General features: G+C 45.1%; 3 protein-coding genes across 3 annotated transcripts; 2 read left to right on the top strand and 1 right to left on the bottom strand.

The window, feature by feature from the left end:
* Positions 1-7,153: 7,153 nt before the first annotated feature.
* marchf5l (membrane-associated ring finger (C3HC4) 5, like) lies at positions 7,154-15,909 on the top strand. Its single transcript, XM_083639471.1, has 7 exons — positions 7,154-7,236; positions 7,615-7,685; positions 8,300-8,502; positions 8,649-8,779; positions 9,259-9,433; positions 9,798-9,964; positions 12,226-15,909. Exons 2-7 carry the CDS (start codon positions 7,627-7,629, stop codon positions 12,388-12,390), a joined length of 900 nt encoding a protein of 299 aa, XP_083495597.1. The 5' UTR covers positions 7,154-7,236; positions 7,615-7,626; the 3' UTR covers positions 12,391-15,909.
* On the bottom strand, positions 15,908-18,555 carry LOC310778989 (uncharacterized protein). The gene is made up of 2 exons (XM_083639470.1): positions 17,809-18,555; positions 15,908-17,354 (listed from the first exon to the last, which is right to left on the bottom strand). The coding sequence occupies exons 1-2, from the start codon at positions 18,476-18,478 to the stop codon at positions 16,351-16,353; spliced, it is 1,674 nt and encodes a 557-aa protein (XP_083495596.1). The 5' UTR covers positions 18,479-18,555; the 3' UTR covers positions 15,908-16,350.
* A 583-nt stretch (positions 18,556-19,138) lies between these two features.
* Positions 19,139-21,781, top strand: LOC310777746 (uncharacterized protein; the record flags this gene model as incomplete). The annotated part of the gene is made up of 2 exons (XM_083638111.1): positions 19,139-19,911; positions 20,673-21,781. The coding sequence occupies exons 1-2, from the start codon at positions 19,230-19,232 to the stop codon at positions 21,779-21,781; spliced, it is 1,791 nt and encodes a 596-aa protein (XP_083494237.1). The 5' UTR covers positions 19,139-19,229.
* Positions 21,782-25,762: the final 3,981 nt, after the last annotated feature.

Here is a 25,762-nt window from a genome sequence, read left to right as displayed (position 1 = left end):
TTCAGCTTCATTTATTGTCTAGTTTTCATGCGCAGAGTGTTGGTGGTTACTGATACGCTGTCCAGACTGCTACAAAAGAAAAGCTTCAGGTTTGACACAGCGCAGCACATGGTCAAAGCCACAGCGAAGACTGTACAAGAGATGAGAGGAGAAGCTTTTGCACAAAAAACATTTGACTATGTCCGCCAGATATGTGACAAGAACGGGTTTGCTGGTCCCACTGTGCCACGCAAAGGCATACCTGCAAGACTGGGTGGAGGTGGAAAGACCACGTTTGAGAGAGCAGAGGACTATTACAGGTGTGAGAGACTGTACAGAACGCTTGACACACTCACACAACAGCTCCAGGATCAATTCTCAGAGAATGACATGCATATTCTACAGTGCCTTGCTGATGTACTAAAGTCCCCCCGTAAGCCACGAGACACAAGTCTAAAAACTGTGTGCCAGACGTACAATATGGATCCAGAGGCCGTAGACAATGAGATCAGACTGTTTAACGCCATGTACAAAGATGAGGAGCACAAAGATGACAAGCTGACACTCTTTGAAAGGAGGCTGAAATATTTTGGGGAAGAAGAGGGACTGCAAGATGCATTTGTGAGACTGAACGAGCTATATAAACTATCTTACCATACCAGTCACATCTGCATCAGCTGAACGTCGACACTGAAGCAACTAAACACTTACTTGAGGACCACAATGGGTGACATAAGGGTCTCCAATCTGGGAATACTGCAAATAGAAAAGGCCCAGGAAATCAAGTTTGACAGAGTCATCGAGAAGTAGGCCTATGCAGCAACGAAAAACAGGAGACTTCAGTTTACGGTAAATACTTAATTTATTTTATAGATTAATGCTAATGTGATGTGATCCATTTGATTTAGCATCTTTGGTCATTTGTGTATAATGGATTTGAGGCAGACGAATAGATGTTCCGTTGCTTCATGTTATGTCACTCCAGGCATGAGTCAGCAGTTACAGAGATGACGGAAAGAGGCAGAGGATCCGTGAGGTAAACATCTGGAGAGCAGGAGCAAGAGATCAAAGATGAGAGTGTAGCTTCTGCTACACTCAGCTGGGTAAGGATGGGTATAACCACCCCTATCATGCGCACGCACGCACGCACGCACACACACACACACACACACACACACACACACACACACACACACACACACACACACACACACACACACACACACACACACACACACACACACACACACACACACACACACACACACACACACACACACACACACACACACACTTCACACTAAGACAAGTTTATTTGTATAGCACATTTCATATGCAGGCAATTCAAAATAATCTACATAAAATAGATACAAATAAAAAAGCATGCGGAAGTAAAAAGATCCCAAAGTGAAAAAGGTAGAGTTCAAAATGTAGGATAAAATAGTGGAATACATTGTTCCATTAACTGTGTCTCTCTTGGGGGGGGTGCTTTTCTGCACAGACAGCAGATGTTAAGAGTGACTGTGAAGCTAATCATCTGCTGTTGAAAGCAGGTCATGTATCAGTATTTTATAAGGCAATATTCCTATGCTCTCTGCTCCAGGTTGCTGGCTGAGGAGGAGAAGACCCTGATGTCCCTGCAGGAGGGGCAGGCTAGTATCAGCCTACATCCTGAAGACCCAGTAGGAGAAGCAGGAGGCTCAGGAGCTGAGGAGATGGAGAATAAGTCCCAGTCACTGCACGAGGCACAGAGGCAGCAGGATGAGGTCTGTGCCAACCGCCACCGAGTGGACCAAGACGTGGTGGTAGAAACAATCATTTTCAAATCAGATGAGCAAGATGAGGAGAGCAGAGAAAACAATGACACCAGCACTGGGTGGGAGTTAGAGAAATGCCACTCACCTGCATGCCTCTAATGGAGACATGGACATCCCAAAATCAACCAGAGAGACTGTCAAATTACTTACTCCATGTCTTACTACCATTTCTATTAAATTCTGTATTTCTATTAAATGTATTCAACAACATGATGTTGTATGTAGGCCTGCACGATATGAGGAAAATCTGTGATGTGCGATAACATTGTTCAATATAGCAATGACGATACGACTTGCGATAAACACATATTAAAGTATGCATATTAGCTATCCAGTTCCTATGTCTTTCTGCTTTAATAATGCAAACATAGACCCCAAACATAGCCTATGCCCACTGAAAAAATAAATGAAATACACACTGACTCTAGCTGAAAATATGATTAATTGTGCAGCCCTAATTGTAATTCTGTCGTATTAAAATATCAAGATACTTACCTCTGTTCAGATAACAAATGTGACATTTTATGAAACAATTTGGCAGTTTGAAAGCTCCACCTCTGCTTAGATTGAACTGTCATTTCTCCAGACAGTAGTGTGAGAACAGATCATGTTCCATGACAATGGATATACTCTTTTGGTACCTGTTTAATGTTGAAGAACTGTCATAAAAGTGTCAACTGTCAAAAAAGAGAAAAGAAAAACTTCACAGACTTGAGCACATTTTGAAGATGAACATGTTCTTTCAATGGAGCTGTCCAGTGAGAAAAGAATTACAGAACAAACATCCTGTTGATGAAAAAAGCACAGTAGCCTAACTACTTATGTTTCATGTCTCCTTTCTTCTTGGGAATTATTATTATTTATTTATTTTTAATTTATTTTTTCCCGATTTTTTATCCCATTTTATCCCCCATTAGTGCTAATTTTTTTAATTGATTTATCCTGGTTGCTACTTCGTCCTCTGTCGATCAGGGAGAGCCGAGACTGATACCATGTTTCCTCCGAGACATGGGCAGTCGGTCAGCCACTTCTTTTCACCTGACAGGGGAAGCTTCACCGGTAGGACATAGCACGTGGGAGGTTCACGCTATTCCAACCAGTTCCCCTCCCCCTGAACAGGCGCCCTTAACGGCCAGAGGAGGAACCACACTAGCAACCAGGATATTGCATGTTTTTGTGAAGGGGGTTCCTGTATGAAGGAAACCCCCGGGAGGCACGGGGAGAACATGCAAACTCCACACAGAAAGGTCCTTTTGCCAACCCCCACCCGGGCGGTGGGCACTCGAGGACATGCGGACGGGCACGCATTCCTTCAGCGCTTACCTCGTCCCAGGCGGGAATCGAACCCACGACCTTCGAGCTGTGAGGCGATAGTGCTAACCACTGCACCACCGTACCTCCCTCTTCTTGGGAATTATTAAAATGGAAATTATTGTGATTTGTTTTATGGCATTTAGTCTGGCATTTAGTCTGCTCTATTCTTTTTGCAATTTAATTATGTTGTTTTTATTGTAAATGATTTTGTAACTGTGTTTAAAAAAAAGTGCTATATAAGGTTTATTATTATGATTATTACAATTAGTAAAGAGAAGCTTAAAATAAATAATTGTGCAACCAAAATGGCTCGAGTCATGCCTGGATCTGATACAGTCTGTGCAGACAGGCCTCTCCTCACAGACTGCTCTGATGCAGTCTGTGAGGAGGGACCGGGATGAGCTCATTGAGACGATTAAAAAGAAGCAGAAAACAACGGAGGAACAGGCTGAAGGCTTCATCAAAGAGCTGAAAAAGGAAATCTCTGAGCTGGAAAAGAGAACCGCTGAGATGCAGCAGCTCTCACGCACTGAAGACCACTTCCACCTCCTCAAAAGTTTCCCATCCCTGAACATTCCTCCACACATCAAGGACTGGACAGAGGTCAGTGTCCACTCCTCATATGAGGGCTCTGTGAGGAGAGCTGTGGCTCAGCTGGAGGAGACTCTGAGGAAAGAGATGGCTACTCAGTTGAGAAAGTCCGCTCAATTCAAAGCCAGCACCTGCCAGATAATAAGCATGGTGATTGTGATCATGATCGTGATCGGTCTACTTGTGCCTGCGCTGAAGAGGGTCCAGCAGTCTGGAGTGAATGTGCCTTGGGATTCTCATTACATCCTGCCATATGACGGCAGTCTACTTGTGGCTGAGCAGAAGAGGGCCCAGCAGTGTGCAGCGAATGAGATTTGGGATTCTCATTACATCCTGTCTGATGATGACCGTCTACTTGTGCCCTCGCTGAAGAGGGCCCAGCAGTGTGCAGCGAATGAGATTTGGGATTCTCATTACATCCTGTCTGATGATGACCGTCTACTTGTGCCCTCGCTGAAGAGGGTCCAGCAGTATGCAGTGAATGTGACTTGGGATTCTCTTGTCATCCTGCCTGATGATGGGGAGGTAAAGTGTGGTGGTGTAAAGAAGAAGAAAAACGTTGGTCCTCCCTGTACCTGTATGTTAGGAAAGCAAAGCTTCTCTTCAGGACGATTTTACTATGAGGTCGAGGTTGAGGTTCCAGGGTTCTTTTGGGTTATTTTGGGAGTGTCCAAAGAAAAGATCTGCAGGGACAGAGACACACTGTGTCAAATTAAAGGCTTCTGGTCTGCAGCCCTACATAGTCCAACAATGTCAACGGTGGGGGTCTTTGTGGATTATGAGGAGGGTCTGCTCTTCCTTTATGATGTAGAAGGTGTAGCTCTTATCAGCTTAAATACTGGCGCCATCTTCACTGGGAAACTCTACCCACTCTTCTGTCATCTCCTCCTTTCCCTGTTCTCTCCTCCCCTACATTCCACCCCCCTTTTTCTCCCCTTCTCTCTCCTTTCTCTATCATATGATTGTTCAATCTGTTATTATTACTACTGTAATTGCTACTGTTGTGTCAGCTAGATTTAGCTAGACATATTTTCTATGAAGCCCTCTGAGACATGCTTGTGAATTAGGGCTATACAAATAAACTTGACTTGACTTGACATGTTCCATGACAATGGATATACTCTTTTGGTACCTGTTTAATGTTGAAGAACTGTCATAAAAGTGTCAACTGTCAAAAAAGAGAAAAGACAAATTTCACAGACTTATCTTGAGCACATTTTGAAGATGAATATGTTCTTTCAATGGAGCTGTCCACTGAGAAAAGAATGACAGAACAAACATCCTGCCGATGCAAAAAGCACAGGCTAACTACTTATGTTTCATGTCTCCTTTCTTCTTGGCAACATTATTGTGATTTGTTTTCATGGCTTCTGTTCATTTATTTTGTTTTAATAATGTGTTTGGTTATATGACATTTAGTCTGCTTTATTCTTTTTGCATTTTAATTATGTTGTTTTTATTGTAAATGACTTTGTAACTGTGTTTTTGAAAAGTGCTGTACGAGGGATCAGCCGAGTAGCATTTTGGTAAACAAACCGCGTCACTGGGTGGCAACGGTAGACCCTATGGAGTCAGCCGTGAGTCTCTCACTCTAGCCCCGGTTATGTTGTTTACATTTTAAAAACTGCGACAGTTCACACAACTTTAACATGACATGCATATATTATAGGCTACATCAAACTCTTGAGCTACTTCTGATCTCACTCAAAATGTCAAAATATAAGCGATATGATGTATAGTTTTAATTGTTTGGCACAACTCATACTAATAACTGCCGGGGGCTTCCACATTTCTGGGTGGCAAGTGACATCACGCTGATTCGTCCTATATAAGGTTTATGATTATTACAATTAGTAAAGAGAAGCTTAAAAGAAATAATTGTGCAGTATGTTTCTGACATTAAAATAAATGAAAGCCAATGGAAAATGCTTGTATTGTTACACAACTGTTATTTTCTTGCATGCTCTATAAAGTAGCTATTTAACGATTAAAGTTTGAATAAGGTTTTTTCTCTCCAAAAGCTAATCAACACAATGATAAAAGTCACCACCCTCCCCTCTCTCTCTCCTCTCTATAAAGCATTATGTCAGATGTGAGATTTTCACTGCATTCCATAAATCCTCATGTAATCAATATTGAGATGTTTGCAGTCCTTCTCTAATGATGTTTAGAGGAGTTGTAATGGCTTTTAATATACTGTACTTTCATAAGACACGTCCTGGACTCGTGGCTTCTGTTATTTTAAATGTCTGGTCAGCGGTCTTATCATTTTGGCTAGAGACACTGTCTGATCATGCGGAATGGTGTTATTGGTATAAATACCATTTCTACAACAGTGCTAAATTGAAAAATTAAATATAATATAGAATATAATAAATTATATTGTTGGGAGAAAAACATGCATTTCTTCGGTTTTGATATATATAATTGTAGTTCTTATTTTCTTTTTATTGACAAATCAATTTGATTTGAAGTCTTTGATGAGAATGGCCAAACTCATCCTGCGATATGACTGCCTCAGCAACCTGTCCATGATGGTGGTGTTGTGTCCTGTGCCTTCTGTGGTCCCGCTGGTTTTTCATGCGTGTAAGCAGTTGGTGCAGGAGCTGTGTCAGTGCCTGGTGTTTATGCTGGAGGAGGGGACTGTGATCCAGCACTGGCTGGGGCTGTTACCCAGGTGGCTGCTGAGCACAGCCTTGCACAGTCATCTCACCCCCCGCCTCCTCACTTATATGACAGCTAACTTAGGAAAGTGCATTCAAATGACATTCTCTCAAACCTGCACCCCCACGTTTATACACCCACAAATATAAGCTAACAGATTACAATTCTTTCATTTCAGTTTCAGCTGTTTTTCAGCACAGCTAATTTCTCCCTCACTTCAGCTGTTAATCACTTCTGTGAGGGCGTTTGACTTACAGGCAGCATTTCTACATTTTAACCTCAAGTTTTGGAACTTTGACCATGTTAGCCCTAGATATCTGACATCATAACAGTATCCCTGGAGATGATGTGCCATGGCTGCAGTTATGGAAATCGCCGGCTCCACGGGCTCCCAAAATCATGACTGACAGACAGACAGACACCGACCCACCTTGGTGCCATCCCATGGTGCCATCGTGCAAAGGTGCGCACACACACACACACACACACACACACACACACACACACACACACACACACACACACACACACACACACACACACACACACACACACACACACACACACACACACACACACACACACACACACACACACACACAAACACTACTTTGTTCAGTAGTATTTTGTGTGTATATTTTGTGTGTGGGAACTTCTTGGAATCCATTTTTCCACTAGGACTCTGAACGCAGCAGTAGAGCGGCATCCCGAGCCTTCACCGCTGACCAATCACACAGCTTCTGATTGTAACATAGGCGGGTCTTACCAGAAAACTGTCCAACTACAACTCTGAAGTCTGAACCACACGACAACACGCAGGGGTCGAGTGCTGAAGATTTGCTATTTTTAAACGCTTAATAATATAATTCAGGTAGGCCCTATGTCATATTTTGTTATTACAACATAGCCGTTTAACGTTGCTCAGGTGAGAGTATGAGAGCTCCGCGGTGTCGTTGGTTGGTTAGCGTAGTTGTTTCCTTTTCTTGAGCCTCAAAATACTTGTTAGCTAGCCTCCGTTAGCTTTTAGCATGAGAGGTAAAAACTTTGTCAGGTCAGGTGACAAGTTGTTTGATATGAGCTGCTTCCAGACAAACCCAAATTATTAGCTAGCTAATTGGGAAAATAATATTAAACAGTTGAGGCAGGTAACAATGTGTTTTATCTTCTTTAGTTGGAAGTTTGCCTTAGCGTTAGCTAACCTAGGTTTCAGTTTCAATAGCAGGTATGTTTGTTTGTGTGTTGGCTGCAGCCCGTGTGTTCCATGATAACAGCCCAGAGAGCAGAGCCCGCCGGGGCCTGTGCAGAGGAGCTGCCTGAGAAGTAAGTTAAGAGCGCTTCCTCTCATGCTTCTATGTAACCTGAATGACATGCTTCACCACAGGCTGTGTGTTCTAAAAAGACAAGGAAGTATAACTCTGTATGTGTCAAGTATTATAACTAAAGTAAAAATAAAGGGGGGAAAACATTTTAGTTAACTGAAATAAAAACAAAAACTAGTCTTTAGTGGGGGGGACTAACTGAAACAGTATTGTGTACTTACAAAATGAACTGAAATAAAATAAATCTCCAGAAAATGTCTTTAGATTTGTTAAATTTGTCCACACAACAAGCATGGGGAGTTCATTAGTTCATCTGTTTATATTGAGGGACGTGACTGTGAGTCAATTGCCTTAACAAAGTGTCGTTTGTATTGTAAATACCTATTTTCAACTTGAATCTTGTCCCGATCAAATACCTCCCCCCATAAATAAATAATACTCAACTAATACAAACTAAACGTTTTTAAATGATAAAATCTAAACTGAAATGAGCAAAACCACTCTGGAAGTGAAATTAAACTAAATTGAAAACAAATAAAAAATAAAATAATGAAAAATACAAGAATATAATTGTGTGTGTGTGTGTGTGTGTGTGTGTGTGTGTGTGTTGGCCAGACACTGTTGGGTGTGCTTTGCCACTGAGAGAGAGGACCGTGTGGCCGAGTGGGTGAGCCCCTGCAGGTGTAAAGGCTGTACCAAATGGATCCACCAGTCCTGTCTGCAGCGCTGGCTCGACGAGAAGCAGAAGGGAAACAGTGGAGGAGCAGTCAGCTGTCCACAATGTGGCACTGAGTACCGTATTGTATTTCCCAAGATGGGTAAGTGAAACCCACAAGATCATGCAAACTAAAACCACTGAAGCAATTTGTTCGATAAGAAACAAAGCAATTAAGTAGTTTTCAAAGTGCAGTACAGAGGACTACATGTTTAGTTAAGTCACATTGTACTTGCTGTCCTTCCTCAGGTCCGGTGGTATACTTCCTTCAGCAGGTAGACAGGGCGCTGTCCCGGGCCAGTCCATTCGCTGCAGTCGGGGTCGTGGTTGGGACTGTATATTGGTCAGCTGTCACATATGGAGCGGTGACTGTCATGCAGGTACAGAGCGCATGTTATCGGACCGAATGTATTAAATTCTGAAGTGAAACAAGTCATTTTGCAGGGGCTGTGTGACACTCAAAACTATGTATCCGCCCTTGTACAGCCCCAATGGGATAGGCTACGGCTAGGCTATGGCAAATGCTGCATTCATGTGCTGCTCGATTTGTCCCATTTCCCGAGTTGGGCAGTCGTTCTTCCTCGGTGTGTGTACACGTGCTTCTAAATTGTAATGTGGAAACAACATGGACTCTACAAAGAAGACGTGTTTCATGCATGTTATTGCTCAGAGCTTTGATAGCTGTTTTTACGTGGCAACGAAGAGCAAAGGACACTGTCTGGAACTAATTTTTCCGACTCCACGTGAATTGTTGATGCATGCATGTTCCTTCCATGCCAGAAGGGGGGGATAAAGGTTATGCACTACAAAAGTTACATACTGCAGCTTTAACATTTTGGTATTTTCTTATTATATCCAGGTTGTGGGTCATAAGAAAGGACTGTATGTGATGGAGCGAGCCGATCCTCTGTTCCTGTTGATGGGTCTGCCCACCATCCCCGTCATGTTGGTCCTTGGCAAGATGATTCGCTGGGAGGACTATCTAGTGAGGCTGTGGCAGAGACACTGCTACAAACGCCATCTACTGGGACTAGGTACACACACACACACACACACACACACACACACACAAAATATTACATTTCCACCCTGCCAAGGGAAATGCTAGACGAAAACAATGGAATAGATTAACCTTTATTGTTACCGCTCTTCTTAAATTAAAGTGCTGATAGCTGGAATTGTTTGATGATATCCATTGTCTTTGGGTTTGACCCTTTTCATGGGAAAAAAAACATTCTTGGCAGGTTGGAAAAGACCTAATAATGATGTAATAATTCATAATCATCATCATTGTGGAATACAGTACAATATCAAATCTTTATATCAACATTATCTGACAAGGCCATTATATTGACAAACTGATACAGGAGCCTAAGCCAGCTACCTGTTGCACCATAGGTCCAGGTCGCTCTCAGCCTCGTCTGCCCGCTGAGGGCCCCGGCACGGGGGATCAAGTCTCTGTGTCCCGGACTCTCTGTGGAGCTCTCATCTTCCCCTCCATCGCCAGTCTGGTCGGACGACTGCTGTTTCGGCGGGTGTCATCCAGTCTACAGCGCACTATACTGGTGAGTATGCATGGTGCATTGATTACATACTGGCTACATCCGGTCTACAGCGCACTATACTGGTGAGTATGCATGGTGCATTTCTGACTATGATTACATACTGGCTAGTGGCTACGCTGCTGAACGGCAGTATTAGCAGGTACAATCCTGATTAGAAGTGCTCCGATCGATCTGCATGCAATCTGTATCGGCCGATTTTGACCTCAAATATGCAATCGGCTGATTGCAGATATTTCTTTATTGTTGTCGATTGCATAGCCGATCATGCTGCACATGAGAAACATGAGGCAGTCCATTTCTCCGCAGAGTTCGTCAGTCAGTGTTACTCACCTCCACACTGCACCAGGCAGACTCTGTCAACACGGCCCTCGTATCTTTAGCCGTTTTCCCACATGCGTACCGGAAAATTACCTGTAAGTCAATATCGGACATTTCCCTTCACACTTCTGCTCTCGCATATGGGAATCTAGCAGCGAAATTGCCTGTATGTTGGGGGGTGGGGCGGCACTGCAGAGCGGGTGGGGAGTGACGTGTCGGCAAAACTCTTGACGGTGAAATAAGTTTGCTTGTTTATCCGTTCACCTGCGTCGCGTTGAAGCACTTTTTACAGACTGGCTTCGTTTGATGTGTCCGGGCTTGCCTTCGCTGTCGGCAACATAAGCAAAATACTTCCACATTTCGCTTCGTGCATTTGCTTCGTCTGTGTCCCTGTCGGGCTGTGACTGAAGCAGGAGGAGGACTGTGGCGGAGGACTGGAGGAGGACTGTGGCGAAATGATCACAAGATCATTTCGCCAGTTTGCTTTAATGTGCGCCAATGATTACCAGATTATGCCCGCTGGAACATTAAGCAACGTGTGTACACCTCGCCCATGCCGGCAAATGACTGGACCCGTTCTATAAAATAAAAAAAAACTCTCGTAACGGACAAGCCTGTCTTTTATTGTCACACGAACACCACAATACATGCATGCGGCCACAACACACTCATGCTGACGGTGGCCGGTGAAAAGTGTCCTCTGCATTTAACCCATCCAGGCATGTCCTTTTCCTCCGGGGGGCAGGCCAGGAGCAGTGGTCGCTTTCTCGTACAGCGCCCGGGGACCAACTTCGGATGTTGTCGTCACTGGTCGGATGACGATGACGATCTGATCTTCTGCATGTTTTTAGTGGGGGGGTTATATACGGAGGAACCCCCTGGGGGAGCACGGGGAGAACATGCAAACTCCACACAGAGAGAAGGGCCCTTACGACGAGATACCCCACCTGGGCAGTGGGCACTGAAGATATGGGGGGGAACACAACCACAGCGCTCACAGTGTCCCAGGCGAGAATCGAACTCAGGACCTTCTGACTGTGAGGCGACAGCTCTACCACTGAGCCCCGTGCCCCCCCCTATACTTGCACCCGTTATCACGCATACCGCTCTTCTGACTGGCTCGAAACTGGTGAAATGTCCGCGATGACGGGGTCGCGCTTATACCGGGACAACAACTTTCACACATGCAGGGATTAGACCACGTTCCGGTCATTTAGCGGTACAAAGCGCATGTGGGAAAACGGCTTTTGAATCACACAAATCAGCCGGTGAGTGAAGCAGAGAGAAGTTACTTCCAGTCCTCCCGCCTACCGAGGCATTTGCGTGGTGTTAAGTCTGCATTTGATCCATATTTGCGTGTATCCTTGTAACGTTAATAGCGCCGGTTAGCTTTAGCTGCTTTAGCTTATAAATCTATAAAATAGTTTCCTTGGGTCGAAGTTATTTTTCTTGTGTAACAGGGAAATCCCGGAATGGAGTATTTTTGTTGAGTGAACTGAACTGCATTAAACTGGTAACATGGAAATCCCGAAGTAGAATATTTTTGTTCCTTTATAAACTGAACTGAGGGAACTGGACTGAACTATAAAGAACATTCTTCTAGCTGTTTAGTTCAACACAGTCTTGTGCCCCAATTATCTCACACACAAACAAATCATTTTGGTGGTTTCCTTTAGCCTACTATGCCGTGTTGGGTCCTTGAGTTTGGGGAATTTGGCCTTGAAAGTCCTTGATTTTGATGTTGAAGAAGGTGTGGGAACCCTCTAGTTAGGAAACAAATACAATTTGGGGTGGTTCTCTGAGATCAGTTCATTTGGAATAAAAGTAAATTAGTCAGATTCACACATTTAGGCTGCTTACATTTTCTATTGCTTCTGTGCAGGACAGGTCTGCAATTCAAATTTGTGCAGCTGACCCCAGTCTCCCCTCCTCTTTCTCTACAGGGTGGCATCGCATTTGTGGTGATCAAGGGCGTGTTGAAGGTGTATTTCAAACAGCAGCAGTGCTTCATTCAGGCTAACCGGCAGATCCTCAACTACCCCGAACGAGAGCGAGACGGACAAACTGAAGGAGGAGACGAGGACACAGAAGACAGTGGCAATGAATAATTACCCAAACGTGAAGAGAGGCCAGGCAGGGAAAAGACTGGGGTGTGATTACTGTAGGGCTGGGTATCGTTGAGAAAGGATGATACCAGTACCAACACCAGTACCCTCAAGTCATAACAATAGAGTGCATCATTCAATACTTTTCCTTTTTTTTGCCATACTTTTGAGCCTTTTGGTGGCATCTCCAACACTGCAAGCAAAACCATACAAAGTAATTTGTTTCTAGTTCTGTGTACAAAAAGGATTTTGCAGGTATTTCTTGACTGGAGAAGTTTAGATACTACTTGGTACTGGGTTATTTGAGTACTGATACATTTAAGCATGAGGGGAACCAGAGATGAAGGTGCAAAGACACCCCCATCCCCAACATATAGAGAGCACATAGGCAGTGTAATTTAACATTGAGCTATTAAACTAAGCTGAGTGCTTAAGTAGACAAGAACTTGAATGACGAGAGAGTTGTGGCTAAGTGTGGGTATGTCAGTGATTAAAAAAACGTAGCTAGGTTCATCTGCCCTAGTTGGAAATCACTGATAAACAGTATGGGATCGGTTCATCATTTTCAACCCAAGGAAACTGTTTCTTCCACAATGAAAGAAACATACTTTTACTTTGTGATTTAGCCACACACTCTCTGGGTGACTGACCAATCGGCTGACCAGTGAGAAAGAAGTGACTGACCAATCAGCTGGCCCAGAAGAAGTGACTGACCAATCAGCTGGCACAGTGAGAAAGTGACTGACCAATCAGCTGGCCCAAGTTGGCTTCAGTCCTCATTATCAAACTCTGCATAGTACTCACTGTTAACTTACTTTAGCTTCTTCTTTTCATATGGCTCATCTCATGCAGTTTCCGTAAGAGAGCGAGCTCTATAAACTGACCACAGATCAGGTTTTAGGCTTGTGCAGACTCTCTGGTGCCCTGACTTGCCCACTCGGTAATAATTCCTTGGTCAGCCTTTAATTTCTGGTCTGTTTTCTTTCAAGTAAAAAGTCAATTTGATGCAGTGTTTTCTCTCGATGGTCCGATCCTATCTGTTTTCCTCTGAACTGCTGCTGCCAGAACATTTGAACACTTGGTTAGGGTCCAAGTGTATTGACCTTGCAGGGGTTTTCCTGGCTCAGAAAAGGGCCGTGGTGTTGCTTGTGCGGGCCAGCGAACTTTACCCGTCAACCCTCTCTATACCGTGAGCTTGGTGCCCTTCTTATTTGGGGCCACTGATTGACCCCAAATAGCTTTCAATGCTGAAGTGGCTCGATCAGACTACTATAGTTGACAGGCGTTTGGCAAAATATAAAAAATAAAGTAAACATTCAATTAAATGCATTAAACAATATCTTAATTTTGACTATGACATTGATTTGACAGTTTTTGCTCATTAACTCATTGAGTGCCAGCCACTTTTGGAGAACGGACGCTCCCAGTGCCAGAGTTTCAGAGCGTTTTCAGTGATTTCTCGAGGCCCACAGAATATTGTGTGATATTACTATGTAACCGAACATGCACAAAGAACGAGGAGACTCTCTTCTATCATCTGCAAAAAAAAGTTTATTGATACCATTTTCCGTTCTTTAGTTATGAGCCGGAGAAGATAGGCTGTTTTGAGCAAAAAGACACATTTCAAATTAGCTGAGATATTCCGCCTTTTGTGAAATGCAGCATTTCAAGCACATTCACTGAGTCTGAAGCTAATATTTTCTGATGTGGTGACGTGGTGTAGTTGTGTGGTGCACTGCGTGCCCCACCCCCCTCTCCCCCCCTCAGCTGCAAACTCCTCCCCACACTAACACACAGCCTAACACGCACCCAGTCTATTTTCGGAGCGCTCCGTTTTTGTGCGCCGGCTCGGAAATGCCAAACCGGACTGCAGGGAAAGGTTTGGCCCTTCGGCGTCGGGTGCTGCCTTTCTGGCGGCTAATCGTGTGGAGAAACTATACAGCAGAGACAGAGGGGCTCAGTTGTGGGCGCGGATTGACTGCTGTTCGCAGCCAACGTCAGCTGCAGCCAGAGCCATCTATATGGCTCTGGCTGCAGCATGAGCGGTTTCTTTTTCATCACGGGGCTTTTTCCTGCTGTTTTCCGGACCTTTCTCTAATCTGGAGAGCACTGTCGCCACCTAATGAGTCCGTAAAATAGGTTATACACCTTCAATAGCTACAATATTTGTATAGGAGATGCAGGAGGCTTTGATCCATGTCCCACCGTCAAAAAACGCATTTGACGTCGATCGACGTCCTTGGCACTCTACGTCACTATTTACTTTGACGTCGATCGACGTCCTTGGCACTCAATGAGTTAACTATGATTGTGCTAGCAAGTGAATTTTAAATGGTTGGTTGGGGTTTTCCTCTATTTTTGATTGTTTTAAAATCAAACAATAGGAACTTTTCAGAGTGAAGCAGTATTGAAGCGGGTCTGTTTATCTTATATAACTTGGGGAAAGTCTGTTTGAAGAGATCTGTATACAGGAAGTGCTGCCTTGGGAAAAACAAATCAAACTTTGCATCCTGTTCTGGGATGATGCCAGCATATCTGTGTATATACCAGCATTAGGATGATGCCAGCATATCTGTGTATATACCAGCATTAGGATGATGCGAGCATATCTGTGTATATACCAGCATTAGGATGATGCCAGCATATCCAGTATCAGTAGTTCTATTCATAACAAAATACTGCCTGCGTGTTATTTGTCTTCCATAGTTTCGACCTGATCTGCTGATTGATCACAGAAATGAATGCGCACAGCAGTGAGTACCATACAGGATGCTGGTTAAGCCTATTTGGTATATTGGATATTTTATTGCAGAGTGACTTTTTTCTCTCACTTGTAGCGTTTCTTCATGTGGCACACTGCTACTGTAGGTATGTTTGTATTTCTCTGCTTTTTGCCACTTGAAAATGCTCTGACTTTAATGCACAATTGCCATTCAATCAAGTGAGTGTATGTTGTGCTTGTGCAGAACTCTTATTTGATTTTAATGTATTGATGAATGAATGATTTGTTGAATAAAGCTCTTTGTTGAACATGTGTTCTATCTCTTATTTCTCCTCACAATTGCAACAAATTTTCACAAATGCAGCAAGAGTATACCATCAGTTAATTAAGTATTTGAAAGAAACTTAATTATTAATCGATAGGATTTAATTGTTTTTTTTTCTGTCAACGTTCCACACTCCAGTCCGGTAGGTGGCGGTAATGCACCTCTAAGCTGGTTGCCAACCGCCTATCAAATCAAATGAAGAAGACCGTATCAATGGTCGTCATTGCATGATCATTATTAAAGCAACATGGGCCATTTAAACATTATTCCTCCTGAATTAGCAGCCTTATTTAGTTCTGTAATGTCTCGACACAATTTATTTGATCGAAAGATGAATGTAAGCCTAAACATAGTTTGAGACACGGATCAAGGTGACTTACTGCTACAACACAGAGACTTTCATAAAGAGAAATAGCAGGCTTTAGAAGAAGCTAATAGACAACAATTACAAAGAGGCTTGAATGTGTGAACACTTCTTAACCCATTGATACCTGGTGCAGCATTTGTGTGTATCCCTTTAAGACCGCGAACCGCGTTAACGCGGTTCACGGTCTTAAAGGAATACGCACACAAAGGGATATACACGCAAATGCTGCATCAGGTATCAATGGGTTAACTGTGCTGTGCTACAGAGTGATGGCAGACCACACACAGACAGCTAAAACATTTACAAATGGAAAAGCAATCAAAATAGTTTCGATGTCTATTCGATGTCAATGACCTCTGTCTATTTTAACAAACTTTCAAGTCTGTGGATTTTTCTTTTTTTTTCAAATTCACAAACTTTCAGGGATTTCAAGGACCCGTGGGAACCCTAAAAAAAAACCCAAAATAGGCAAAAAATATTATACAAAAAAAAGGAGTAACCATTCCCTGTTTCTGTAAACGTAGCAACTTGGTTATCACAGTAAATGTTTTAGTCTTTTGGGATCGGAAATTCGGTTGCCTCCTTGTACAACACCTGGTAGACTTTGTGCTGTACAGTCAGCCTGTGATCCGGGTGGACTCGCTCCAGCATGTCCCTGATGACGGCCGCAAACCGAGCCTCTGGACTGCCCTGTTCAGCGACGGCGCTGGCTCTGTCCAACTCCCTCTGTCTCTCTTCCCTGCTTTGGCTCAGCTGCAGCAATCTGTCCATAAGCACATCCACTTTGACGCACCTCTTCTTTCGTGGGGGACTGGTAGGGTGGGCTGGGGCACTGGGAGTGGCAGGGCAGGCCTGGGGACTGGGAGTGACAGGGCGGGCCTGGGCACTGGGAATGGTAGGGCGGGCTGGGGTACTGGAAGTGGCAGTGCAGGCTGGGGTACTGGGAGTCGCAGGGCAGGCTGGGGCACTGGGAGTGGCAGGGCAGGCTGGGGTACTGGGAGTCGCAGGGCAGGCTGGGGTACTGGGAGTGGCAGGGCAGGCCTGGGCACTGGGAGTGGTAGGGCAGGCCTGGGCACTGGGAATGGTAGGGCAGGCCGGGGCACTGGGAGTCGCAGGGCAGGCCGGGGCAGTGGAGGCCACAGGATGGGGCAGTGGAGATGTCTGGAAGTACGCCTTCAGGTCATTTCGGACTACCATCGCATGCCGCGTTGGCCTTGTTTTGGAGAGCCGTGCCGGCTTCAGCAGGTTGGTGTCTCCAGCAACCAGCTCCCTCCATTCACCTGGCAGAAGCTCCCCTGATGCTCCTGTCCCATCTGCAAATGCAGATGGGATGTATCTGGCTGTTGGAGAGGCTGCAGCATCCGTGCAGGTGAGCAGGTTATGCAGGGCGACGCAGGTTTTCACCACAGCCACAGCCTTGTCAGGGTGGAACTCTATGGGCCGTCCCAGAATCCTCCAGCGGGCAGCCAGGATGCCAAACGCATTCTCAATCACACTCCTGGCCCGTGAGTGGCGGTCATTGTAGGTTTTCTGTCCGTCGTCAAGGTTGACACCTACAAGCACAAAGACAAATGTGAATACACTAGACCAGTGGTTCTCAAATGTGTTCACATGAAGGACCCCTAAACTGAAAAAAAATTAGACCACGGACCCCCATATGATAATAAGATTGATGCTTTTAGATGTTTTATTACAGAAAGTGTATAAAACCCATGACCAAAATAGTCATTGTGTTACTTATGAATGGAATTATAGCTAAAATAAATTACCTCCCTTTTGGCTGGGGACCCCCTGGAACCCCCTCAAGGACCCCTGGGGGTCCCTGGACCCCCATTTGAGAACCAGTGCACTAGACCACGTAACAAGAGAGGCAGAAGAGTTTACATGGTGCTCTGTGTGTGTGTGTGTGTGTGTGTGTGTGTGTGTGTGATGTTGTTGTGGTGTTGTTATGCTGTATGTTAAGGGAAAACAGCAAATAGTTAATGAATTAGTGTCAGTGTGGATTACCTGGATAGGGCCGCATCACATTTGAGTCCAGAGGGAACGCTGCATCGCCCAGGAACACATGTGGTACTGTCACCTCGGTGCCAGGCAGGCTGGCTGGTGGTGGAAGATCTAGGTCCCTCTGAAGAAGTCGTGAACCAAATTCACTCTCCTGGAAAATTCCACCCTCGCTCTCCCGACCATATGCACCGATGTCCACCATGGTGAAGCGGTACTTGGCATCGCAGACAGCCAAAAGCACAATGTGCCCGTGCAGGGACTTTCCCTTCCCTGCATTTGGTGGTTTGACCTGCACGTGTTTCCCATCGATGGAACCCACGCAGTTTGGAAAGTTCCACACTCTCCAGAACTCGTCGGCAATGTCGGTCCAGTCCTTGGCTGTAAGCACAAACACGAAGTCATTTTTCAGTGCCTTCCAGATCGCCTGGCACACCTCGGACACAATCAAAGACACCGTCGCCTTTCCCAACTGGTAGCTAGCAGCGACACTGTGTTGGCTACTACCAGACGCAAGGATCCTCAAAGTGACAGCCAGCCTCTCTTGCAGACTGACCGGGCTGCTGTGGTTCCGTCCATGTTTGATATATGGCTGTATGCGATGCAGCAGGTCGTCAAAACGCTGGGCGGACATGCGGAAATAGTTGAAGTGCATTGCCTCGTCCATAGCACGCATCGGCCTCACAACACGGCTGTATTCTCCACCGTGGCGTCTATCTGCATGCAGTGGACGGACAGACCATCTCCTGTTGCGTCGCCTTCGCCCATTTAATAGCAATAAGATTGTACATTCTTCCTCCTCATCGATTTCATCCAGGGAGCTGTGGTGTTTACTGGTGGCAGCCATGTCGGATAATGATGACTTCTTCTTCTTCTAGTGTTTTATGGCGGTTGGCAAACGTATTTATGCATTACCGCCACCTACTGAGGTTGTCTGGGCGTCTGGCACATAGACAAATATAAAGGATTTCTTCTTTCTCTCTAAAATCTTTCTTTGGCCTGAAGAATAAGAACCACCAGCTGATCACAGAGGCAGTGCTGACATTTCTGCATGAATCAGAGTTGTATCAGAGGATATAGTGTTTATTTATTTATTTATTTTTTATTTATTTTTTTTCCAATTGTGGGAGTAGTTGAAGTATAGAACTGAGGAGGGCAGTAATACGCCATGTTGCGTTTAAACTGCCGGAAATAGAAAGAAGAAGAAGAAGAAGAAGAAGAGTCTCCCGCAAAGACCGTCATTATCCAACATGGCGACCTCCAGAGCACACCGCCGCGGGCTCGTCGCTGGCATGAGAGAGGAAGAATTAATGCTATTGTGGCAATTATTATTTAACCAACCAAGGCGACGCAACAGGAGATGGAATGTCCGTCCGCTCCATGCTGATAGACGTCACGATGGGGAGTACAACCGTATAGTGAGGCCGATGCGTACTATGGACGAGGAGATGCACTTCGGCTATTTTCGTATGTCCGTCCACCGTTTTGATGACCTGCTGCATCGCATACAGCCGTATATCAAACATGCACAGACCCACAGCACCCCGGTCAGTTTGCAGGAGAGACTGGCCGTCACGTTGAGGATCCTTGCGTCTGGTAGTAGCCCAACAAGTGTGGCTGCTAGCTACCAGTTGGGAAAGTCAACGGTGTATGGCATTGTGTCCGAGGTGAGCAAGGCAATCTGGAAGGCACTGAAAAATGACTTTGTGTCTGTGCCTACATCCAGAGACTGGACAGAAATTGCCCGTGAGTTCTGGAGAGTGTGGAACTTTCCGAACTGCGTTGGTTCCATCGATGGCAAGCATGTGCAGGTGAAACAGCCACCAAACGCAGGGAGTGACTACTTTAATTACAAAGGAAATCACTCCATAGTGCTCATGGCAGTCTGTGATGCGAAGTACCGTTTCACCATGGTGGACATAGGTGCTTATGGGCGAGAGAGCGACGGTGGGATCTTCGCGGAGAGTGAGTTTGTGTCAAGCCTCCTGCAGAGGACCCTAGATTTGCCACCACCAGCCATCCTGCCTTGCACTGACCTCCCAGTACCCCACGTGTTCCTGGGTGATGCAGCATTCCCTCTGGATTCCAATCTGATGCGGCCGTATCCAGGTAACCTTACCATACACAAACTAATTTGCTATTCCCTCACACACACACACACACACACAATATTTCATGTGTCTGTGTGCCATGTAAACTCTTCTGCCTCTCTTGTTGTCTTGAATGAATGAATGAATACTTTATTTTTAACATGTTAAAAACAAAAAGTCACAAACAAATACAAAACAAATTAAACATATATCATATATATATGTTTGTTTTCCCATACTTAAAATAACATAAAATAATTAAGCCCCAAGGGCAACATTCAATGTACAATTTGTCCAAAAAGGAGTAGGAAGAAGTAAACACTTAATCTAGTCCTACCCCCTCTTCATCATTTGTCAAACTTAAGTTAATAGTATCTCAACTAGTCTAGTTGACACCAAGTTTTACACCATAGATAATTTAATAAAAATAAAAAAAGCATTACACATAACTCTGTCACCAATTGTATATTCGTTACTGTCCTCCTTCGTCCCTGTACCCTTTAAAAATCTGTTGTTTATACCTTTTTTAAACTGGTTTATGCTTGGACATGGCATGACATGGCTTGAGATCCACATTCATACTGTTCCATAGCTTCACACCATATATTGTGATACAGAAGCACTTTAATCTTGTCCGTGAGCCTTGTGTTTTGAAATTTGTCTCCCCCCCTTAAATTATAGCCCCCCTCTCTGTCAGAACATTTTTTGAATCTTGTAATAGGGGACTGTAAACATGGTCTAGTTTGTTCACATTTGTGTTTTTGTGTGTTTTTGTTGTAGGTGGAAACCTTGACGACGGGCAGAGAACGTACAACTACCGCCACTCACGGGCCAGGAGAGTGACCGAGAACGCTTTTGGTATCCTTGCTGCCCGCTGGAGAGTTCTGGGACGGCCCATCGAGTGCCACCCTGGTAAAGCTGTCATTATGGTGAAAGCCTGCATCGCCCTGCACAACATGCTCACCAGCACAGATGCTGCAGCCTCCCCTACAGCCAGATACATCCCACCGTCATTTGCAGATGGCATAGCTGCATCAGGGGAGCTTCTGCCAGGCGAATGGAGGGGGCTGGTTGCTAGTGACAGCAACCTGCTGTCGGCGGGTCGGCTCTCCACAGCAAGGACATCGCGGCATGCGATGGTAGTCCGAAATGACCTGAAGGCGTACTTCCAGACATCTCCACTGCCCCATCCTGTGGCCTCCACTGCCCCGGCCTGCCCTGCGACTCCCAGTGCCCAGGCCTGCCCTACCAGTCCCAGTACCCCAGCCTGCCCTGCCACTTCCAGTGCCCCAGCCTGCCCTGCCACTTCCAGTGCCCAGGCCTGCCCTACCACTCCCAGTGCCCAGGCCTGCCCTGCCACTCCCAGTACCCCAGCCTGCCCTGCGACTCCCAGTACCCCAGCCTGCCCTGCCACTCCCAGTGCCCCAGCCTGCCCTGCGACTCCCAGTACCCCAGCCTGCCCTGCCACTCCCAGTGCCCCAGCCTGCCCTGCGACTCCCAGTACCCCAGCCTGCACTGCCACTTCCAGTACCCCAGCCCGCCCTACCATTCCCAGTGCCCAGGCCCGCCCTGTCACTCCCAGTCCCCAGGCCTGCCCTGCCACTCCCAGTGCCCCAGCCCACCCTACCAGTCCCCCACGAAAGAAGAGGTGCGTCAAAGTGGATGTGCTTATGGACAGATTGCTGCAGCTGAGCCAAAGCAGGGAAGAGAGACAGAGGGAGTTGGACAGAGCCAGCGCCGTCGCTGAACAGGGCAGTCCAGAGGCTCGGTTTGCGGCCGTCATCAGGGACATGCTGGAGCGAGTCCACCCGGATCACAGGCTGACTGTACAACACAAAGTGTACCAGGTGTTGTACAAGGAGGCAACCGAATTTCCGATCCCAAAATAAAACATTTACTGTGATAACCAAGTTGCTACGTTTACAGAAACAGGGAATGGTTACTCCTTTTTTGTATACAATTTTTTCCTATTTTGTATTTTTTGTATTTTATTATTGTATTTTTTGTCCATTTGTAAATGGGATATGTTTTAGCTGTCTGCGTGTGGTCTGCCATCACTGTCTGTAGCACAGCACAGTTAACCCATTGATACCTGATGCAGCATTTGCGTGTATATCCCTTTGTGTGCGTATCCCTTTAAGACCGTGAACCGCGTTAACGCGGTTTGCGGTCTTAAAGGGATACACACACAAATGCTGCATCAGGTATCAATGGGTTAAGAAGTGTTCACACATTCAAGCCTCTTTGTAATTGTTGTCTATGAGCTTCTTCTAAAGCCTGCTATTTCTCATTATGAAAGTCTCTGTGTTGTAGCAGTAAGTCACCTTGATCCGTGTCTCAAACTATGCTGTGCCGGCTCCTTGAATTTGAGGGAAATGTTGTGGTTGTGGTTCAAATGTGTTTAAACAGAGGTGTGTGCTGGCTGTGCAACACAAACTGCAATTTCTTTATTTTGTGTATAATGTTGTGTTTTCACTTTTTGTTTCAAATGTGCGCAGTGCAAACACAAGTGTGTTTTCAACTAAATGCTTTTATATTTACAATCTCTGTGTGTGCATAGTCCATGTCCACCATAGTACAATAACATCTGACTTAAGCCGATGAATTGAATCATGTATACAGGGTTCCCACACTCTGTTTTCAGACATGAATCAAGGTTAATTACTGTTACAACACTGAGAATTTTCACAATGAAAACTAGCAGAAGCTCACAGACAATTAAAAAGATAGGTTTGAATGTGTGAACACATCTCAACTGCGCTGTTATTTTTTGCACTTGCAAATTCCCCAGACTGCAACGCTTGTAAGAAAATATTTAGTTTTGACATGTTGAGAGCTGAAGGTGGAGCTAAATCTGACGGAGATGGCCCCTCGTAACTCCCTATGCAGCAAAAACACGAAATTCAAGCACTTTAGATGACCCATGACTATTTTCAAAAACTTTCAATGCCTTGATTTTGATTTTTCAAACTCACAAACTTTCATGGATTTCAAGGACCCGTGGGAACCCTGTGTGTATAACTAATAAACACAAAAGAAAGTCAGCTACAGTCCATTTTATTAACCTTGTTTAGCAGTAAAGAATACATTATAACAATATAATATTATAACTCAATGAGTTTACGTCCCACAGCGTGCACCCATTATTTACAGTCCGGCAGGAAAGGAAACCAACATGTTCAGGTAATACGAATACATCCATGGGTAATACAGTAGGTGGCGGTATGCACCTAAGTTGTTTTGCGATCCGCCAATAAATCGAGAGAAGAAGAAGAAACGCTGACTGGAACCAAAAAGCCGTGAAGCACCAGAAACTAGAGCGGCAAAAAAGTAGCGATAAGATATCTTGCAGGAAGAATGAGTGGTCAAGTTAATTTAACGACTGCGTTACAGAAAGTGTGCCAGGTCCACAGCATCGATTCTCTCAAGGACGTGCAACAACTGTGTTTGTTGCAGTTGGTTAAGGAGAAGAGAAATGTGCTAGCTTGCCTACCTACTGGCTATGGCAAAAGCCTTGTCTTTCAGGCTTGGCCAACCCTTTGCCGTGAGATGCCAGGCTTTCCCGACAACCCGATAGTTGTGGTCGTGTGCCCGCTGCTGTCTGTGTCGGTCATGGAGGATCAGGTGAAGAGCCTCACCAAGCTGGGCATATCGGCAGCCTACGCTGGCAAAGACGCTGAGACGGACGCCGCAATTGAGTCAGGAGGTGTGAGCGTTGTATTTGGTTCGCCCGAACTGCTTGTTGGGAAAAGAAGATGGAGAGACACACTGCAATCGGATCTATTCAGAGAAAGGCTGGTGGGGTTGGCTATCGATGAAGTACACCCAGTGGTGAAATGGTAAGTTGTTGTTACATAATGGCTATGGCTTTGGGTGTAACGTTATGTGCGAATAATAGCAATCTTATAGGACTATTACACACAACTATGTTTAGGCTTACAACATTCATCTTTCGATCAAATAAATTGTGTTTACAGAACTAAATAAGGTTGCTAATTCAGAAGGAGGAATAATGTTTAAATGCCCCATGTTGCTTTAATAATGATCATGCAGAGGTTGTCTGGGGTTTTCAAATGGGAGGCGGGCCTCTCCCCAGGGGGGGTCCAAACATTCAGGGGAGGCTCAGTGAGGCCCAGAGTCAGAAAACAAATACTTCAGACAGACCTATTGTCTGTCTATTAACCCATGTAGGCTATTTGGTGTAGTCTGAATATCCAATATCATGCTATCTTTTATTAGCAATTATTGATTATCTATGATGGGATAAAATAATATTTGTGGTGCCATGGTAAACATCAAATAAACTAAGGAGGGGGGGGGGTGTTGTTGTTTCGTCTGAGTTTTGTCTTGTCTGAGGGGAGGCCTGTGGTCTCTGATTTTTGAAAACCCCTGGTCTAGGTAGCTCCATTGTATATGGGGCGGAAAGAAAGGATGGGAGCCATTCTGACAAAAGTCTTGACTTTTCTTTGTCTAGGGCAGAGCCGCAGCGCCGTGGCAGTGACTCTCCATTTCGCAAGTGGTGTGGTTTGGTGGGTGAGCTGCGATCCCTCCTGCCTGTGACGGTTCCTGTGCTCGCCCTCACCGCTACAGCGTCACTCGCCACACGCAAGAGCCTGATCAAAAGCCTGGGGCTCCACGACTGGTTGGAAGTTGCCAGAAGCCCGGATTGGAGCAACGTCAGGCTGGCTGTAAAGAAGGTCTCCTCAAATGCCGAAAAGACATTTTCTAGGCTGATCAGTGAATTGAGGAAGAAGGGACCAAATGCTGAACGCACAGTGATTTACTGTCAAAGTATAAATGATTGCTCAATGCTGTATGTGGATGTGTTTAGAAGCAGGCTCGGAGACAAACGCGTTCATCCACCTGGATCAAGAGATGTGTGCAGGGCCGTAGCCAGGGTTCCGAAATAGGGGAGGTCCAGCAAGGGGAGGCGGATTCGGCGGCGCCCGAAAAAAAATTGAGCTTTTTTTTTTTCCTTTTTAAGCCATATTTAGAGTAATATATCATTTTAAATCAACATTAGGATTATACTGTTGTGATGTCATTATTCAGTATATTCTCTTTCATGTCACCACCTGCTCAGCTCTCCTGTCAACATAATTGTAACTAACAAACACAAACTGTTTTAGCCAAATTCATATCAAAATGACACCTACAAACATAGGTACACAACCCAAGCCGTACACAACACACAAAGTCATCATCGATAATAAAAAAAAACATACAGAGGGACATTTATTTATTCCTGATAGGAACGATTGAAAAATAAAATAAAATATATTATGTTGTTTTTACCTTTACACCACCTCTTTTTGTTACTTATTGGGTCATGAAACTGAAACCATGCATATAGCCACCTGCATACCTGACTTCGGGAGCTTGGCAATTGGCATCATGCATGATTAGCCAGTAGCATCCCAACGTGTCACACAGGTAACATTACTTAAGAGACAGACTAGACACTTTCTTGGTTGTTGCTAAAAAATCTGTCAGTGTCACTCACTGTCTGTCGTTCACTCGCTCACTGTCTCGCAGCTCGCTCACCTTCAATTATCTCGCCAGGCAGACAGACAGTCATCACTCACCACCAGGGGCGGACTGGGATCATAATTCAGGCCGGGCATTAGATACCAAGCAGGCCAGGCCGATACGGGCCGACGCGCGTGAAAAAATTTGGGGCGTTTGAAGCTCAATTTGGGCCGTTTGAAGCCCAATTTGAGCCGTTTGAAGCCAGATTTGAGCCGTTTGAAGCCCTATTTGGGTCGTTTAATGCCAGATTTGGGCCGTTTGAAGCCTGATTTGGGCCGTTTGAAGCCCAATTTGGGCCAAGTCCAATTTTACAATGAGATGCACCCACTTTAAACCTGAAT

The sequence above is a fragment of the Poromitra crassiceps genome (assembly GCF_964638095.1).
Source record: "Poromitra crassiceps genome assembly, chromosome: 6".
NCBI lineage: Eukaryota > Metazoa > Chordata > Actinopteri > Beryciformes > Melamphaidae > Poromitra > Poromitra crassiceps.
This window is presented reverse-complemented; position numbering and strand designations above follow the sequence as displayed.